Raw genomic sequence first — 19,258 nt, forward strand, 5'->3', positions numbered from 1 at the left:
ATTGTTTGCGCAGGTTTCCTCCGGGTACTTTGGTTCCTACAGTTCCTACAAGAACATACTGATAGGGAATGTCGATAGTGAGCCCAATGTCTGTCTGTAAATTGCTGCGAAATATGATGACGCTATACAAGTAAGCAAAATAATAAATTCGCACTTAACCGGCTCTTGTACACCTTTGTGTCTTATTAGTGCGCATGCGCATACTGACTCCACAGGTAAATAAGCACTAGCTACAGATCCGACAAAATATATTCATGATGGCTTCCCTATAAAATTTCCCTTTAAAATACGGTACCAAGGCCGCCTATATTAGTGCTAGCCACGGCACCCATTAACTTACTTGGGCTATGACAATTCAGTGATGGCCGCCAGGACCAACATTTGTCCATTCCCCCAGTATAGTAGTGAGGGCACGCTATTGGACATGTTACCGTGTAGACCACATGGCACACGCCGGTTATTGCTGCCATCCCTGTACCATCAATGTCTTCACCGGTGCTCCTGTAATCTGGCGGACTTGCCTACACTTTTTGCAGATCTTCCCTCTAACCAAGACTCTTCCAGACACCGTTCTGTATTTTCCATATCCCTATAGTGTTGTCGCTGACACTGGCTAATTTTTTTCCATTCTCATACCAGCCCAGTGATCTGAGCAGCGCTTTCTAAGCATCAGCCGCTCCGTTTGCTTTCAGACACAGAAGATTTGTTATTCTTGTTAATCTGTTAACATTTTGACAACAATCTGTCTGTCATCCGGAGGGGGAGAGTGGATTATCTCGAATTATACATGGCAGACATGAGGTGTGTCGTGCATTAGACTAGCTATTGTCTTGCACCTGAGGTCTGGAGAGTTGTGTCTTCCATCAGGTATGGCCGTCCGTCAGCAGTGTGACAGCTCCTAGGATGAGTGGTTTATGGCGGCAATATTCCTCCTCATCATGACTAATTTATACATCTGGTTCTTAAAGAGAACCTGTCAGCTCTTACTGACATATCCTAGTAAATGCCCATGAAATGAGAGTTTAGGAGGATCGTTTCTTAGAAATTGTGTCGTTCATCCTCCTGGTTCATAAATGAAATCCTATGTCTACAGTGTAACCCACACCGACAGAGTTAGGGTAGGGTCACATGGTGGAATTTGGAGAGAAATTAGAGATGGCTTTTCACTCCAGATTCCTCTGCAAATTCTAATATGTGGAACCTTTGGTTTCTGCATTTGGGTTTAGCATTAGACACTACGGGTTCTGTTGCCGAATTGGTAAGATCAAGCAGGATGTTTTTGGGGTTTTTTTCAGAGTCTTCAAAGCATGCGTCACTGCCTCCAATTGAAAGCAATTGGAGGCAGATTCCAGATGGCATGTAAATTTAAAGGGATCCTATCGTTAAATTGCTATTTTTTCTGGTTAACACATAGGAATAGCCTTAAGAAAGGCTATTCTTCTCCTACTTTTAGATGTGTTCTCCTCACCGCCGTTCGGTAGAAATCACAGTTTTCTTCGTATGCAAATGAGTTCTCTCGCAGCACTGGGGCGGGCCCCAGAGCTTAAACAGCACTGGGGGCATCCCCAATGCTTCGAGAGAAATCTCCAGCGCTGCCTCCATCTTTGTCTGCAACGGCCTCTCTGCACATCTTCTTCCAGCGCTGGGTTCAAACTTCTACGCATGCGCAGTCAGCTCTGCCATCGGGCCTCGGCCAGAGCCGACTGCACATGCCCACAGCCATTTTTTTCTGCCTGCTTGAGCTCGCGGCCACAACAATCTCCTTGGTCTTCCCAGCATTAATCCTGAGATGGTTCCACTGGCACCAGTCCACAAAATCACAGTTTAAGTCTCTGTATTCCGTCGTCTTCATCTGTGCTGAGGTGTTCTATTGCCAAGTCATCGGAGTACTTCTGTAAGTAACAGCTGGATGAGTTGCACCTAAAGGCAGCAGTGTATAGTGTGAAGAGGAATGGGGCAAGAACTGAACCTTGTGGTGCCCCCCCCTGTACTACAGATCACAGTATCACACAGACACACAGCCCCGGGTTCTCACATATTGAGGCTGGTCTTACATGACCGTATTGAATGTACGGTCCGCAAGTTGCCGATCAGCAACACTAGTTGCTGATCGTCAACATAGACTCTGCAGATGTCCGTGTCCTGCCGCACTCGCCCATAGAGTTCTATGGGCAAGTCTGTGCAGTGACGTAATTCACGGCCATTACGGACATGTTGTATAAATTGCGGACCACAGTTGCGGCCCGGCCACACTACGGATAAAATATCCGGTGGTGTAAGAGGCCGCATTGAGTATAATGTGACCGCAATTGAAAACCCTCAATTGCGGACTTCCATTATGGCCATGTAAGACCACCCTAAGGTTGATTTGTGAGGTAGTCTAGGATCCAGTTGGACAGGTGATGGTCCACTCCAACAAGGTCCAGTTTGTCTCTCAGTAGGCCTGGCTGTCTGGTGTTGATACCACTGGAGAACTTAAAGAATATTATTGACAGTGTTCCCCGGTTTCTCCAGGTGAGAGAGCTGGTAGTAGTTCAGTCACTCCCTGGTTATAACTGGTATATGTTGGGAGTTGCAGTTGGTGTCCAAGCTAAATACCGTCAAGCGGAAGTTATTTAGGATTCGGCCTTTGTCTGTTGCACCCATTCCCCAGCGGGATTAAGGGTGTCTGTACATCAGTATCTCCTGTTACACGGCTCTGCTGTGTTATAACAGTTGGTTATCTCGGTTATCATCCATCAGAAACTGATACCCAAGATCCCAAGTGGAGAAAATCAGGTTAGGTAATGGATAAACAGGACTCGATAAAATCGGAGCAGTGGACGACTTCTCCTAATTTACTTTTCCCTTTAGAACTATGGCTACTGATTTGAGGTGTAACTAGAGACTTGTTGATTGATGTTAGAAAATTCTACCCCGACGGTTCTGGGTACAAGGAGACCACCCCTGAGCCGTTGCGTGCAGGCCTCAGGATTAGTGGGTCACTGTCAGCGATAGGCATGTAGGCAAGATCAGCACAGCCTTCTGAAACCGAATACTGGGTCAGTCAAGTTCAGTCTTTTGAACTCTATCCCGCTGACCTTAGAAATATTATCAAGATTTCTTTTCAGGATATAGCTTTCATTACTGTGTTTCACTGGGTCTGGCTGTAGATTCCAAAAAGTGATCCCTAGTGCAAGAAAAATTACAATATTTTTCAGAATGATTATTTTAGTAGTAGAAATAGAAAATAAAATCAGCTATTTGGTTAAAAAAATGAATTTTTTTTTTTTTTAAATTAAAATAGTCCTGTCCTGCACTGCACACATTTTTGTTTATATGGCCACTGTGTAATGCACAATTTCCTCAGTGGTGGCACTGCAGGGAAACTGAACACTTACTACCAGGTCATAGAGTACAGTAGTTCTATAGAAAGAGACAATTTAGGATCCTCCTATTGTCAAAGAACTCCCAACACTTAGGAATGGTAAAGAATCCCTTTAAAGAAATTGGGTTTTTGACCAGATTCTCTTTTTATTATTATTATTATTATTATTATTATTATTATTATTTTTTTTTTTAATATTTTTGTCTATAAAATGTCCTATAATGGTTTATTTGGTTTTTAACAAACTCTCTTTTAATAGGATATTGGCAATGAGGTGCAGAAGGACAATGTGGACCAAAAATTCCTTAGCATCTTCCGCAAAGGCAAAAAGAAGACAATTGTTCGAAACATGGGGCAAATGATCCATTATTCCAAGGTCAAGTTTCGATTCCAGCACAGCCAGGTATGAATCCTGAACGCCATATAATGTTAGAGGAATAGGCCACCTTTTTTTTTTTTTTTTTTTTTTTTTTTTTTTTTTATTAAAGGTATCCTATCATTTGAACACATTTTTTTTTCTGGTTGACACGTAGGAATAGCCTTAAGAAAGGCTATTCTTCTCCTACCTTTAGATGTCTTCTCCGGGCCTTTTGATGTCTTCTTCCGGCGGTGGCTTCAAACTTCTAGGCTTTGGGCAGCCGACTGCGCATGCCTTCCGGGCACAAGTGTCCGCTTACTATACTGTGTAAGTGGCCATTTTCTTGTGGCCGGCGGGCATGCACAGTTGGCTTTGCCCTAGACCCGAGGCCTAGAAGTTTGAGGCCAACCCCCGGAAGAAGACTTGTCAAGACCCCGTTCCAATTGAAGATAGAGATTTCTCTCGCAGCATCGGGGACACCCCTAGTGCAGTTTGAGTGCTGGGGCCCGCCCCCAATGCTATGAGATAACTCATTTGCATACTGGCGAAAACCGGGATTTCAAGCGAACGGCAGCGCGAAGAAGACATCTAAAGATAGGAGACGAATAGCCTTTCTTAAAGCTATTCCGACGTGTTAGGGAGAAAAAAAATGATAGGATTCCTTTAAAATTTTTATTAAAATTGTATTTTTTAATCTGTTTAAAAAAAAAAGTCTACAGTCAGAATATATAATCTAATTTTTTTTTATACAGAGCGGCCACCTTGCCTGAGCTTCTCTTCTGCTCCTTTAACAGCATTTAGTGATCTACTTTACAGCATAGTCATGGCCATAGGCGACAGTAGACCCAGTGAACTCATTGAAGTCCATGGGAGAGTTGTCTAGACTTGCTCAGTGCAGGGAGGGGAGTAGATAAGTTGTGACATCATCTACTGTCAGCAGCGGATGCAGTGATGGGTCAGCGGTATTATCTCATAGAGGTGTGAACCTCTATTGTAATCCCGTGATGTGAAAAAGATAATTGCTGCAAAGAAAACCCTGACAGAGTTAGCAAGTGTCAGTCTATTATAGGGCTGAAACCAGCAGATTTTTTTTTTAATCAAGATGGTGGCATGGAAATTTTTGAAAAAATTTTCCAAAAATTTGTAAAACATATCAAGACTTGGTCAAAGAGTCAACTCAAATGTTAAAGTTGAAAATATATCCTTTATAGACCCGGAGTTCCTCCGTTTCTGGACGTCACGCCGCTTGTGTAAGGCCATTGGAATGATCCATTATTTGCTTAGTAGTTTGTGAGATTCGGCCTAGATAATAACTATTATGAAGCGTTCCTTATTCAGGCCTGTTCTGTTGGCTCTGACTCACTTCCGATTACTTGCGTCTCTGTCTTGGACCTTGATCTTTAGCCGATAACGCTGTGTTTTGCGGTAAACACTTTTAACCCTTTTTGGCATCTATTCTCGATCCTAATCTTTTCTTTTTGTCTTTACCTTAACAACAATTGCAAGCGCCTCGCTTCATCCTTTTATATGGAAGAGATTTTCTGAAAAAGAAAAGGAGGAAAAAATAAATCACCTGTAAATATAATATGGGTAACAACTCTATGGCTGCCATTAAACTTCCCCTAGACTGCATCAGCTTTCACAGGCTACTTACGGCAATGTGCCTTGTTGATAAATGTCACCCCCCCCTCCCTCAATACACCTGTGTAACTATATACTGTCTGGAATTCGAGGTCCCCATATCCATTAGATCAAAGTTGTCTGAACCCAGTCGATCTACTCTCTTATCATATGTGGGAGAACAGTAAGTAGGCCCCATATACATGTTACCACCCTCCTATGAGTGGCAATAACTTACTCCCCTCTCTATTAAGAATGCAAGCTAAGGCTTGGGCAACGCGGTGGCTCAGTGGTTAGCACTGCTGCTTTGCAACGCTGGAGTCCTGGGTTCGAATCCTGCCAGGAACAACATCTGCAAGGAATTTATATGTTCTCCCCGTGTTTGCGTGGATTTCCTCCCATTCTTCAAAAGACATACTGATAGGGAAAAAAATGTACATTGTGATCGCAATATGGGGCTCACAATCTACATTAAAAAAACAAAAAAAAAACAAAAAAAAAAAACAAGCTAAAGCCTCGTTCACATTTGCGTTGGTATTCTGTCCGGGGGAGTCGACATGAGGAATGGAATACCGAACGCAACTGCAAGAGGTGTGCCACTGAAAGCACACGGACCCCATAGACTATAGACTATAATGGGGTCCGTGTGCTTGCCGCAGATCTCTGCACAGAACATGCGGACTGGAAAGTAGTTCACAATATTTCCTGTCTGCATGATTCGTGCGGGAAGCTCGCGGCAAACATATGGAACCCCATTATTGTCTATGGGGTCCATGTGCTTTCACTGGCACACCGTTTGAAGTTGCGTTTGGTGTTACGTTCAGGGAGTCCCCATGTGGACTCCTCCAGAATACCAACGCAGATGTGAACGAGGGGTAAGTGTACATATGTTTGGGGGAGTCTGGAGGAATAGTTGTTTGACAATTCTTAAAGGTATATAATCACATTAGAAAACCTTGCAACATTCTCAGCAGTCTTTCTTTTCGTGATAGATATTGACTGTCTCAAAAATACCTTCGCAACCTATATTTGGCCAACGTAGACTTGTCTGCCCAGTTTCAGAATAATGTCGGCTTATCACAGATGTTTTTCCTTTTTCAGGATATTAGTGACTGCTATTTGGAAATGTTCCAGTCCCACCTGTATTTCCAGTCTCGAGGTCCCACCGGGTTGACGTATCAGGTATGTACTCTCCTTGAGATGCGGAGTTGCCGTCTACTTGAGATTCTGTTATCATGTGAAGGGGACTTTGACTCAGGTTAACATAGTAGAAACGTGACTTCATGGAGTTCTAGCCAGACGGGCCTTGTTCAAATATCTCTTGACCTTTCACCCTTCAGGGTCACATCCATTACACGTGTTTACACAACTCTCATACCTATCTTTTATCTGTGTCATGGGAAACTTAGCAACTTCTTTTTGGCCGCTTTGAGAGTATTTATGTATTTTGGCTTAGTTGTTAGGGGTGTGTGATAATGGCTTGTTCTGCCATTGACTGGGCTATTGGATTGTACGGGAGGCTTTCCTGTTGTTTATGGTGTGTGGTCCCAGAAGGGTATCTGTTCTTTTATCAGCAACGAAACATAAACAATTGGTTTATCTCCATTTTTTGTCTTTTTGTTCTGTGCCTAGAGTGCACAGTATGTCCACCGAAGATCGTCGTACATGTGTTGTAAATGGGGAGAGGGGAGAAAACCTCTGCCAGATCTCCCCAAGATCAAAAGTATAAGACATGTTGAAATCTGACGACAAATCTTTCGCTTACCCAATATGTACTGTCATGGGGAAGCCGGAACACACATAAGAATTGATGGATCATTTGGGGTTAATCTAATATGTATGGCCACCCCATACTCCTGTACTGCTGAATGTATTTTATATACATAACCATATTGGGAATTCTGGACAATTAATCTTAAAATATTTTTGCAAATATAAATAAGAATGTTGTAAAGTTTTTAAATTTTCTATTTATTCATCCTCGTAGCGATCAATTTCCAATGGCTATGACCACGAATGTAGGAACTTTCTATAGTCTGAGTATTGTCAGAAACCCAGCCATGATTTCCACTTTCTACATATATCACAATAAGGAAATCACGGCTGGGTTTCTGACAAATCCCAGACCATAGAAAGTTCCTGCACTCATGGTCATATCCACCAAGACAAAAGATGTCACTACTGACTCAAGTTCACACCTGCGCTTGGGTTTCCGTTCTTTGGGTCCGGTTGGGGACCTGAAAAACGGAAACCCAATCCGCTTAAAAAAGGTTACCCGTGGAAACCCTTGACCCCATAGCCACGTGAATGCAAACCTATGGCACGGGTGCCAGAGGTGGCACTTAGAGCCCTCTCTATGGGCACCCATCCGTGGAACAGATTATACTGTGTGGGGGCCACCATGGAGCAGATTGTACTGTGTGGGGGCCACTGTGCAGCAGATTATACTGTGTGGGGGCCACTGTGGAGCTGACTGTACTGTGTGGAGGCCACTTTGGAACAGACTGTACGGTGTGGGGGTCACTGTGAAGCAGATTGTACTGTGTGGGGGTCACAGTGGAGCAGATTATACTGTGTGGGGGTCACTGTGGAGCAGATTGTACTGTGTGGGGGTCACAGTGGAGCAGATTATACTGTGTGGGGGTCACTGTGGAGTAGATTGTACTGTGTGGGGGTCACTGTGAAGCAGATTGTACTGTGTGAGGGTAACTGTGAAGCAGATTATACTCAGTATTCTGAGTATAATATACTGTGTGGAGGTCACAGTGGAGCAGAAAGCTCTATAAAGCCCCATTTGCATGTCCATATTTTGCAGGTCTGTAATTGCCTGCAATTGTGGATCTGCACATTATTAAGGTTAAATTGCCTTGTTGGAACTTTGTGATAAATTAGTGGGTTTTGGGTTGCAGTTTGGGCACTCAGTCTCTAAAAGTTTCGCCATCACTGCCATAGACTATAAAGCAAATTTATATATGGTCTCCAAATTTATATATGGTTATGGGAAGACTCATCACTGGATGGTTATGTACGCCTTCACCTATTATGTACTTTTTACCTTCAAATCATTTTTTGAGTTTTAAAATATCCAAATTTATTTTTTGGGGAGAATTTAACATGTTTTTTTATTTTCCATTTTAGGGCTTGGTGCCATTGAAGGAGCTGAGTGTTTACAAGTTGGAGCGTTCTAAGGTCCCACCTAAACCCGAACAGGAACATGCCTTCCGAATCACAGGTAAAATCAAATAGTCGTCATTCAGTTCTATGTTCTAATCCTCCTACTGCGGCATATTATACATATTGTTTGGGGTCACTTGTTGGTGCTCGTGAGAGAGGCCATAGCTGGTTATATGGTCTAATCCTGATACTCCTCATTGCTTACCTTTTTGTAGTTTGGATATTGTCCATAATTCCAGTGTGTATGGTTACTAACTATTACGTTACTCCTTCTACTATTAGGTCCTCTACTGAATCCTTTAATAGTTTATTGTCCAACCCAGCAAGAGTTGCAGAAATGGCTTTACCACTTGGAGAAGCAGATCCAGCTCAATGGTGGAAATGCAGATACTTTGCCCATCACAGAGGTAAGACATGTTGTTGTTGATGCTGACAGATGTAACTCTACAGCTTTAAGTTAACCTCTGTACGCCATTGTAGCCTAATGTCTATGGGCAGGTGCGCTTGCCCCTTACCTTGCACGACTTGAGCCCATCAGACTATCTAAGTGGAGACATTTCCGCGGTGTAGTTGTGCAGCGGCTCAGACTAATGACTTTTGGCAGGGTAAATGCTCTCGCATGAGAAGAAAGTCTATTTTGCAGCCGACACACATTTTATGGACTTGGACAGCTGATCCCACCTGTTTGCTTTTGCTGCAGCTGCGATCAGTACAGAGGGGACACACACAACTCCAGCTGTCACCCAGCACAGGAGCCACCCAATATCAGCCTAATATCTGACTTTCTCCACTTAAAGAGGACCTTTCACCATGTCCGGGCACATGCAGTTCTATATACTGCCAGAAAGCTGACAGTGCGCTGAATTCAGCGCACTGTCGGCTTTCCCGATCTGTGCCCGGTGTGAAGAGCTTACGGCCCGGTACCGTAGCTCTTCTATGGTCAGAAGGGCGTTTCTGACCATTGGCCAGAGACGTCCTTCTGCCTCGCGGCGCCAATCGCGCTGTACTGTGGAGCCGGGAGGAACGCCCCCTCCCTCTGCTGATAATGCTAGTCTATGGACAAGCTGTGTGAGCAGAGGGAGGGGGCGTTCCTCCCGGCTCCACAGTACAGCGCGATTGGCGCCGCGAGGCAGAAGGACGTCTCTGGCTAATGGTCAGAAACGCCCTTCTGACTGTAAAGAGCTACGGTACCGGGACCGATAGCGCTTTACACCGGGCACGGATCGGGAAAGCCGACAGTGCGCTGAATTCAGCGCACTGTCAGCTTTCTGGCAGTATATAGAACTGCCTGTGCCCAGATATGGTGAAAGGTCCTCTTTAAGGGCCCGAATAGATTGCTTCTAGATTTGTTAGAATTGATGGGAAGATCTTTGCGATTTTATGCTACAAGCTTATCCTTCTCCGCAGATCTTGAGGAGTCTCAAATGACTCAAGGAAATGACGGTGAAATAAGAAACCTTCCTCAATTACTTTTGGCTGTGAACAGGTTTCCTAATGCACATCAGTGGTTAAAGTGCTTTGTACTCTGAGGAACACCTAAGGCCGAGGCGCCGTGTCATGAACCGCAACTAGAAAACGCAATGTGCTGCTGATTTTTTTTTTTTTTCTCTGACTTTATGAAATGCCAGTCTAAGTTCCCTCCGGTTTGCATGGGCATGTTCACACTTGAGGTTTTTTTTTGCAGGCTGAAAAAAATCTGCTTCAGGAATTGGGAAACGTTTTTTGACGCATTTTGTTCATGATGCGGTTTTGTTGCATTTGTATGGCCCTGTAAACTTCACTTTAACCCATTTATGCCAGAGGATATATATTTTTCAGTTCCAATAATGGAACTCTAGGAAAAAATGGGTTAAAAAACCCCCTGCAAAAACAATATCAAAATACTGCATCACAGATTCTGCTTCCATTAAAAAAAACTCTGTGTGAACTCACCCACAGCCCGGGGCCGCACAGTACGGAAAAATTGCGACGTTTTACAGTAAGGGTAAAGTGGATGGGATTCTAGCAAATCCCACGCTCACTTTGCAGTAAAAACCGCGGTGGGGACATGACACGATTTCCAAACTGGCGCGTTTTTGGAAAGTACAGGATGCCAATTATATCTATGAAATACTGGCGGTTTCCCCATAGGTAAAATTGTAACAAAGTCTGCAGAGGAAAACGCCTTGAACTTTGTCTAAAACGCTGCGGGAAGAACCACGATGCGTTACCGCCACGGTTTATCCTGCAGCGCTCCCTCGTTCACATCAGTGTTTGGATTCCGTCTGGGGAACTCCGCATGAGGACCCCCCCAAACGGACTACTAAACGCAATTGCGAGCGCTGTGCTGTAAAAGCACACGGATCCCATAGACTATAATGGGGTCCATGTGCTTGGGGTCCATAGTTCACCGTCTACTTTCCTGTCTGCATGATTCATGCGGGAAGTGCACGGCCAGCACATGGACCCCATTATAGTCTATGGAATCTGCGTGCTTTTACAACACAGCGCTTGCAATTGCATTTGGTAGTTCGTTCGGGGGGTCCTCATGCGGACTCCCCCGGATGGAAACCAAACGTTGATGTTAACGAGGGCTTAGCTGGATCAAGTGAGATCAGGGTACTGCTTTGGCTACCACTACAGGCATAGGGTAGTCTGAGAAATTGGTGGCCATTTTACAGGCGAGAATAGAAGACTGAGAATGAAGAAGAACCACACCAGAAATATTAAAATAGGAGACTCTAGATATTTTAACTATGTATTATTGTGCACAGGAGGTTGGTGTTAATCTAATATGCATCTCGTAGCCTATGGTTCGGTGTTGTGCAGTACAAATCGGATGATATTTGTAAGACGCCGCACAGTTATGTACGATGGGGAATTTTAACATGCATTAAGATAAAAAATAATTCTGCGTATTCCCGGCTTTACTGGAGACGTATTCTGCATATTACTTTGGGAACAAGCCTAGATATTAAAGCATGCTTTTGTCTGATCATTTTAAGCTGCAATAATCTTCAATGGTGGCGACAGGTCGGTAAGCTCCTTAGACGTGCGCGTACTGTGATCAGCGTGATGGACGGCCATTATAATACCAGACGTTTTGCTCTTTTCTAAAGCTGAACCCGTTTGGCTAATCTTGGGAGGCGAGTTTAGGCTCAGATCTTTCGCCCTCTTTCACCTTCCTCGTTTGCACCTGTGGCTCCTGAAACTCTAGAATTAGCTGCTATGGGAACAGACTGTCCTGAACAGCAGCAACAGCTGTCAGGGTGGACAGGCTTCCCCCTGCCTGCCAAGGGAATACCCTGGGTGTCAGCACAGCTGCAAGCAGATTGGGTCCCACACCCCGGCTCCCGGCCTCCACTCCAGGGTCACACACCCCGGCTCCCGGCCTCCACTCCAGGGTCACACACCCCGGCTCCCGGCCTCCACTCCAGGGTCACACACCCCGGCTCCCGGCCTCCACTCCAGGGTCACACACCCCGGCTCCCGGCCTCCACTCCAGGGTCACACACCCCGGCTCCCGGCCTCCACTCCAGGGTCCCACACCCTGGCTCCCGGCCTCCACTCCAGGGTCACACACCCCGGCTCCCGGCCTCCACTCCAGGGTCACACACCCCGATCCCGGCCTCCACTCCAGGGTCCCACACCCTGGCTCCCGGCCTCCACTCCAGGGTCCCACACCCTGGCTCCCGGCCTCCACTCCAGGGTCCCACACCCTGGCTCCCGGCCTCCACTCCAGGGTCACACACCCCGGCTCCCGGCCTCCACTCCAGGGTCCCACACCCTGGCTCCCGGCCTCCACTCCAGGGTCCCACACCCTGGCTCCCGGCCTCCACTCCAGGGTCCCACACCCTGGCTCCCGGCCTCCACTCCAGGGTCCCACACCCTGGCTCCCGGCCTCCACTCCAGGGTCCCACACCCTGGCTCCCGGCCTCCACTCCAGGGTCCCACACCCTGGCTCCCGGCCTCCACTCCAGGGTCACACACCCAGCAGCTATGAACAAAGTTATTGTAAGGAAAGGGCAACATCTTCGTTTTATGGGTCGGAGCCCTCCGTGTGATTTCATCATGGTTATTGTTCTCTGTATCGATCATACTAAAAATATGAAACTTGGTCAATATCAGAACTTTGATCTGGTAACAATTTTTGCGACGATCAAAATGAACTTCTAATCACACATTATTCTAATTGTATGTCATGTCATTGCAATGTAACCATGTCCCATAGGCGTGTACATTAAGGGAGTGGTGCCCCATAATAGAAATCTCAATAGGACCCCTAGTAATGCTGCTACACCCCATCTCGCCCCATTACAAAGCAGGATCTTTCCAACCTTCTGGCCAGTTTCCATCTTTCGTCCAGAAATGTTCTCTAGTGAGGAGGAGCCCATTGCGCACTTTGCAAAGGACCAGGGCCGTTTTAACCCTTCACCTCCCCCAGCTCCCCTCCATCACATGTGCTCCATATAGCATAACAATGGTCATGCAACATACTAGAGAGGAGACTGTATGACCCATCTATACATTTATTATAATGAGAACTATGTAATTCTTAATTTTGCCTGGGGTGGCGCTGTACAACAGCTGAACATATACTGTTAGGAGTCCCTTCAGTGGGACACTTTGTGATCCTGTGTGCCCTTTCACCTCTTCCACCATCTCCTCTGCTCTACTGATTCAGCCACAGCTGCAATTATTCTTCTCTAGCCCCCACCGTTCCTGAGCAATAAGTGCAGTCAGTTTTGGTACCAGATATGCTACTTAGGCTCTGTCCTATTAGAAGGTTGTGTAATATAGAGACATACAGTGTCTGAGCTCAGACTCAGAATCACGCCCCTTTGTCTGCTGCTTCCTGACCCCACCCCCTTGACAATACAGAGACTAAATGACATATCAGGCACCAAAACTAACTGCATTGACTGCTCAGGAATAGTGAGGGCTAGAGAAAAAATTCCAACTGTGCCAGAATCGGGGGAGCAATGACTATTGACCGAACAGGATTTGGTGTAGGTGATGAAAAATACTCTGTAAGCTTTATAACGTTTATGTAAGGCTTCGTTCTGAAAAGTAGGGTGCCATAAAGCACTCTGTTTACGTCCGTCACCAGACGGAAGCCTGAATCTGTTGTTCTGTCAGCTTTTCAGTCCATTGTTCTGATTCATTAATTCTAGTATGACAGAATACAACCTTGCGATCACCCCACAATCTCTCTCTGATACATGGCAGCTCATTTTTCATCCCTGGCCTGTATGCAGTGCCAGCATGTTACCAGCTCTGAGGTTCGTCTTGTAGGAACTTGTTTTGTTCTTCCCTTGTCTTCTTATAGATTGAAGAATGTAGTAAATAGCTACAATTATGTGATACACTGTGCCGGTGGTGTAAAGGTGGCCATATCACACCCGAAGGTTATTACTCATGTTTTATCCTTCTATATAACATGGTTCAAAGTACAAGAAGATGTCTGCTGAAACATGGAGGGGAGGGTTACATTGCCTGTATTTTTTTTTGCCAGTTTTGCAGTGGTCTGTATATTTCAGAAGTCTGTCTAGATCAGGGGTAGGGAACGTACGGCTCTCCAGCTGTTGCAAAACTACAAATCCCAGCATGCATACTTGCTCTGCTGTTCTTGGAACTCCCATTGACGTGAATGGAGCATGATGGGAGTTGTAGTTTCACAGCAGCTGGAGAGCCGAAGGTTCCCTACCCCTGGTCTAGAGGATAGAGATGGCCTAGACGATTTCTCATTTTAGAGGCATGCCTACATTGTTGTGTAATTTCTATTTTTGCTCCATGTAGATGAACAATGCCAACGTTTGGGATAAATCTGAGCTGAGGAGGTCTGTTCAGAGCCAACCAGTCCACGATTGGGAAGGAACACAGAGAGAGTCTCTAGGGGCCATCACTTGTATCTCCAAGGTGAAGCTGCAAACCCTGCCATTCCAGGTTAGTGTTCAGGTTTATGGAAACCAATGGTCTCCAACATGTGAGTCCAGCTTTGTGAAATGATTGTAATAGTACATGGTAAGTGGGGTCCTATCTGTAATTGTCGTCTTATTTTGTGCAGAGGCCTTTGGGGGCCCCTCATGCTCCAGGGCCCGGTATCAGTTGCTAGCTACACCCTACTGTACAGCATACCCTAACAGTCTGGGTAACGGCTAGAGAGCCCTCCGGTTCAGGTTGTTTTGGTGCCATACTTTGATGACCTATATAAGTCATCAATATTAGATTGGTGGGGGTCCAATACCTAGAAAGCCACATGATCAAAAGTTCTAGACAGAGAATGGAGCAGGAAGCAGATAGCCCTGTTTTCTATGTGGTGGCCAGACCTGGTACTGCAGATCAGTTCCCATTTATTTGAATGGGATCTAAGCTGCAGTGACACAGCTCTGCCACTACACAGAGAACAGCGCTGTCTGCTTCCCGCTCCATTCTCTGTGTGAGAACAGCTAATTGGCTGAACTAGCCTTTTATTTGTATGGGGTCACTCTACTCTCCTCTGACAGCAAATATTGGGGAAGAGAGGCGACTGGCATGTCAGATTTCAGCATACCCAATGCTTTAGCTCTGGAGAGGGATGAGAGAGGGAATTCGGTGCCAGACACCTGTCAGCCTTTCCCAGTGGGTGTGCGTAGTGTGTATAGGATAGCTGCGGGCCTTACAATGGGGTCCACCAAGGACTTGTTGGGGCGTCTGTCATTTTCATTAGCAGAATCTCACCGCTCTTCTTCAGATCAAATCTGATGACATTTGCAATGGAACCTCCAATGTAATGGCTTCCTTTATGTACATTTACATTTTCTATGGATATGACTTTACGCAGTGTTATCTTCCTTCCCATCATCTGTCAATGACCCGTTGAGTGGTAGAACAGGAAATACATACGTGTACGTGTGCAATCGTTACTTATTTGGATGAGATGTCATAGAGATTTGTGTGTAATGTCTTCCCTCTAATCCTCTTGTCATTACACGGTGTCAGTGCTCCTTGTACATTAGTGTTGAGTCATAGGTGCAGGTAATATACCTCCAAGGCAAATGTCCTGCTGGCCTGACTTCTACAAAGGACATAAAGGAAGCCTGAAGACTTGGTGCCTCACGGGCAATGCTTTGTTCTCTGACGTATACTGTATATGTTCTCTAATCTTCTACCATATTGTGCAATGTTACAGGAGCTGAATGACAGAGTCTTGGTCTTGTACCCGTCCACTCTTGTGATACTTTCTGAAGACGGAAAAAACCTTAGCTTTAAGGTAATTTTTTTTTTTTTTCCGTAAATGCTAAAAAAAATGTATATTAATGGCCTATTATTAAAGCAGATATCCTAGCATACAGCTCTCAGCCATCCAACCCTGAAGCGTTCAATGCATACTGGGCACAGCACCACACACTTAGTTGTGGTTGAGTCTGGTACTGCACTCTAGGCAATTCTGTCCTATTCTAGTGAATGGAATGAGCTACAATACCAGACACAACCACTGCAAAAATCTATGACGTGGTGTTGCCTGAAAATTTGTGACCCTTTTAGCCAGTTGATTGGAGAAGGTGTTGGGAGTGTGACCCCCAAAAGCTGATATTGATAAGCCCCAAATATGATATTGATGGTCTAGCCTAAGTATGACAATCACAGAAAATCCCTATAGTTCATTCCTTAAATTGTCACTATGAACCTCTTAATAGTGACCATTGCACAATGACCCTTTAGAGGCATACGCATCGAGGATATCATGTGACTTAAAAGTGATATACCACGAAAATTACTTATACTCTAATAGAGACCTGATTGGTGGGGTCTGACAGCTGAGGCCCTCCACAATCCTGAGAACAGGGGTGTTACCCCCCCATTGCAAATTCAGCCTGACTGTAGGGGTGAGGCTTGGTGGACAAACCCACAATCCCATTCACTTCAATGAAAGTAGATGGGAGCGCCCTGCACCAAGTCACACTCCTACATTGAGTCTGGCTCCATTCAGGGTGGAAATGACCCCATTCTCTGGATCGGTGGGGCTCTCGACATGGAGTCCATGTCACCTTTTACAAACCTGATTTTGCCTGGCCCTGTTTGGCCCATGGCTCTGATTCCTGATCATGGCTGTTTTTATCCGCCCGTGACGTACGCCATCAGGAGCAGATAGGAGCTGTGTGTACATGTCTGTATCCAGACAAGCTGGTTGTGAGTCAATGTGGGTGAGATGTAGACTCACACTATGGGGAGAGGCGTGTGTGGGAACAGGAAGCCAAGTGTAAATTACCAAATTACCCTGACCAGGTAGAGATGACACCCTCTTTCTAAGTGACGATCATGGTTAACCCTTCACCATCCCAGTACTATACAGTAACTATATATTTTATAAATGCAGGGTGAACTCCCACTGAAGGCCATACGGGTGATCACAGACGACAACGAAAAGCGGAAGAAGTCATTCTTATTAGAAGGTAATGTCGTTTTTGGTGTTGACGCTCATCCTAGCTTGTTTCTCGGTTTAACCTTACAATGGGTGCACAATATGGTAACCCTCCCAATTCTCCTTATACATGCCCGGCCGAGCATGCAAGTGTCTGGATTGGGAAAGGGGAGTAAAAAGCAGGCAGGCAATACATGCATTACATGGGTGACCAGTCCAGTTAAAATCTGTGTATTCAGCTGTCATTAATTTGATGTGCACGACCTCTTAAAGGGGTGGTCCAACACCCAGGACTCCTGCTGATCAGCTGGACAACCTCTTATAATGACAAAAATTGTAGCTCCCTTCTTATTTAACAGCAGCATTTCCTCCATTGTTTAGACATGCACTGTACATATGAATGCACCATTCATTTACCAAATGGTAGGGGTTACTGAAAGTCAGTCCTCCACGGACTATTCTTTAAGGATAGGATATCAATTGGGATCCCTGAACAACCCCCTTTAAGGAACCTTCTCTATACACTGCTAGTAAATGAAATGCAATATACGGTAGTTTGCAATAAAATGAAATGCAATCTAGTTAACAGTCTATGGCCTAGAGATGTTGATTGATGTGTTAATTCTCATTTGCATCCCTTCTATGAAATATTAGGAAGGTACATCAACACGATCCGGGTGATCTGCCTCAATCTGCAGGACTATGACGAGTGGATCGATCGCCTAAAGAACGCTCAGCTGCAAAACCGCGACTCCTCACTGTCTGCATCCAGTAGTTTCTGTGGCTCGCACTCTGCACATCATGAGCAGGTATTGGTTAATCCTTGTTGGTATTGTTTTATAATCTATTACCATCTCCTAAAGTGATGGCATGTCCTAGCAATAGGTTATCCCTTGGAGATGGGAATACCCTGTTAAGGAGTTCCATAAGTAAAGATTGTGCCCCTATGGTCTTCTATCTATTTGGGTCCTATGTAGTTATTATACACGATGGATATCCAGAATAATATATTTTGCTTCAACTCACAGGTGACTGCGAGCTGCCGAAGCTCATTCACTTCCGATGGACGAACCAGATCCTGGACATCAGGGGGGAAACTGGCGAACTCAAATCAGCACTCCAATAGCAATACCCAGGGGTCTGACCGCCAGTCCTACACCATATTGGGCGAGCAGAACCTGCAGGAGGATCCGCTGTCACCTGGATATTCACAGCCGGTTCATGTGAGTGTCCCAGAATTTATTAATTGCTTTAATTGTTACAGAATTAATATTGCCGCGTGCTCACTGCTGGTTATCGCACGTATTGTAGTACGTCACCTCTGGCAATTGCAACAATTCCCACTGTGACCATATCCTATAATGGAGGTTACACTCAGTGCCCCATTTTTATCGTAGCTTGTGGGTGACCACAGATATCATGGAGGCAAAACCTACAACCAGCAGCGTAACTTGAATCCCTTGAGCCCCAATACAATATATGTAATGAGGCCCCCTGATATAATGCTATCATGAATACTGGTATCTTTTGCCTTTGGGTCCCCTGAAGCTTCAGCCTTGCTAGCGGTTGCTACATCTGTACCCTCTATCATTTCTGCCACCTGCCTAAAACTAATGCACCAAAAATTAACCTAATGTAATAGTCCTATGGTATTAAAGCTCATCCACACGACTGGGTCGTGTACTCGAGGCTTTAGTGGGATTTTTATGTCCCCCATTCTCTTGATCACTGCAGGACCTCTTGGTCAGACCCCCAGCGATGAGATCTTTACGCCCTATCCTTTCCATAATTGCCCCAAAAAGACCCCTTTTAATGGATTGGTCACAAGCCTGTTGTATAAGCACCCATAAGACCCACAGTGACCCCTACAGGTCAAAGTGGGTATTGCTACTTCTCACAAGCTAGAACTAGTACATGCGTAGCAGATCCTAAGCTCGCCCCCACCTTGGACAATATATATTGACATTTTCCTCTTATTTTGAAGTGCTTGGCCAATCCGAACTGGCCCAGTGGACCCAATGATCTTCAAAGAGGGGGCAGCATCCGAGGGTCCAAAGGGAAGAAAAACTTATGTATTCAGATACCGTCCTCTATGCCGCACAGTTATGACATAGAAAACACCGGATTTGGACTTATCCCAGAGACCCCCAGTGAAGATGTCCTGTCCCCCCTGTACAAGGAGCCGTACTCCTACCAGAAGCCCCACGCTACTGTGACTCCGCAGGACATGGTATGGCTGCTGTTTCTTATTTTACATGACTAGTATGAATTACGTCTGGAATGCTCCATCATAGTGCCGCATACACCCTGTTATTAAAGGGCCACCCTAATTCTTTCCAGTGTCATTGTGCACGTG

The 19,258-nt window shown here is 45.4% G+C and overlaps 1 protein-coding gene across 1 annotated transcript in view; it reads left to right on the forward strand.

The window, feature by feature from the left end:
* PLEKHN1 (pleckstrin homology domain containing N1) overlaps positions 1–19,258 on the forward strand; it is a 40,943-nt gene that overhangs the window by 16,259 nt on the left and 5,426 nt on the right. Inside the window, exons 3-12 of the mRNA XM_075279672.1 lie at positions 3,627–3,770; positions 6,447–6,527; positions 8,484–8,577; positions 8,802–8,926; positions 14,298–14,444; positions 15,670–15,750; positions 16,858–16,933; positions 17,557–17,711; positions 17,931–18,125; positions 18,887–19,132. Of these exons, the coding sequence (XP_075135773.1) occupies positions 3,627–3,770; positions 6,447–6,527; positions 8,484–8,577; positions 8,802–8,926; positions 14,298–14,444; positions 15,670–15,750; positions 16,858–16,933; positions 17,557–17,711; positions 17,931–18,125; positions 18,887–19,132 (1,344 nt within the window). The remainder of the gene's footprint in view (positions 1–3,626; positions 3,771–6,446; positions 6,528–8,483; positions 8,578–8,801; positions 8,927–14,297; positions 14,445–15,669; positions 15,751–16,857; positions 16,934–17,556; positions 17,712–17,930; positions 18,126–18,886; positions 19,133–19,258) is intronic.

The sequence above is a fragment of the Leptodactylus fuscus genome, chromosome 6, assembly GCF_031893055.1.
Source record: "Leptodactylus fuscus isolate aLepFus1 chromosome 6, aLepFus1.hap2, whole genome shotgun sequence".
NCBI lineage: Eukaryota > Metazoa > Chordata > Amphibia > Anura > Leptodactylidae > Leptodactylus > Leptodactylus fuscus.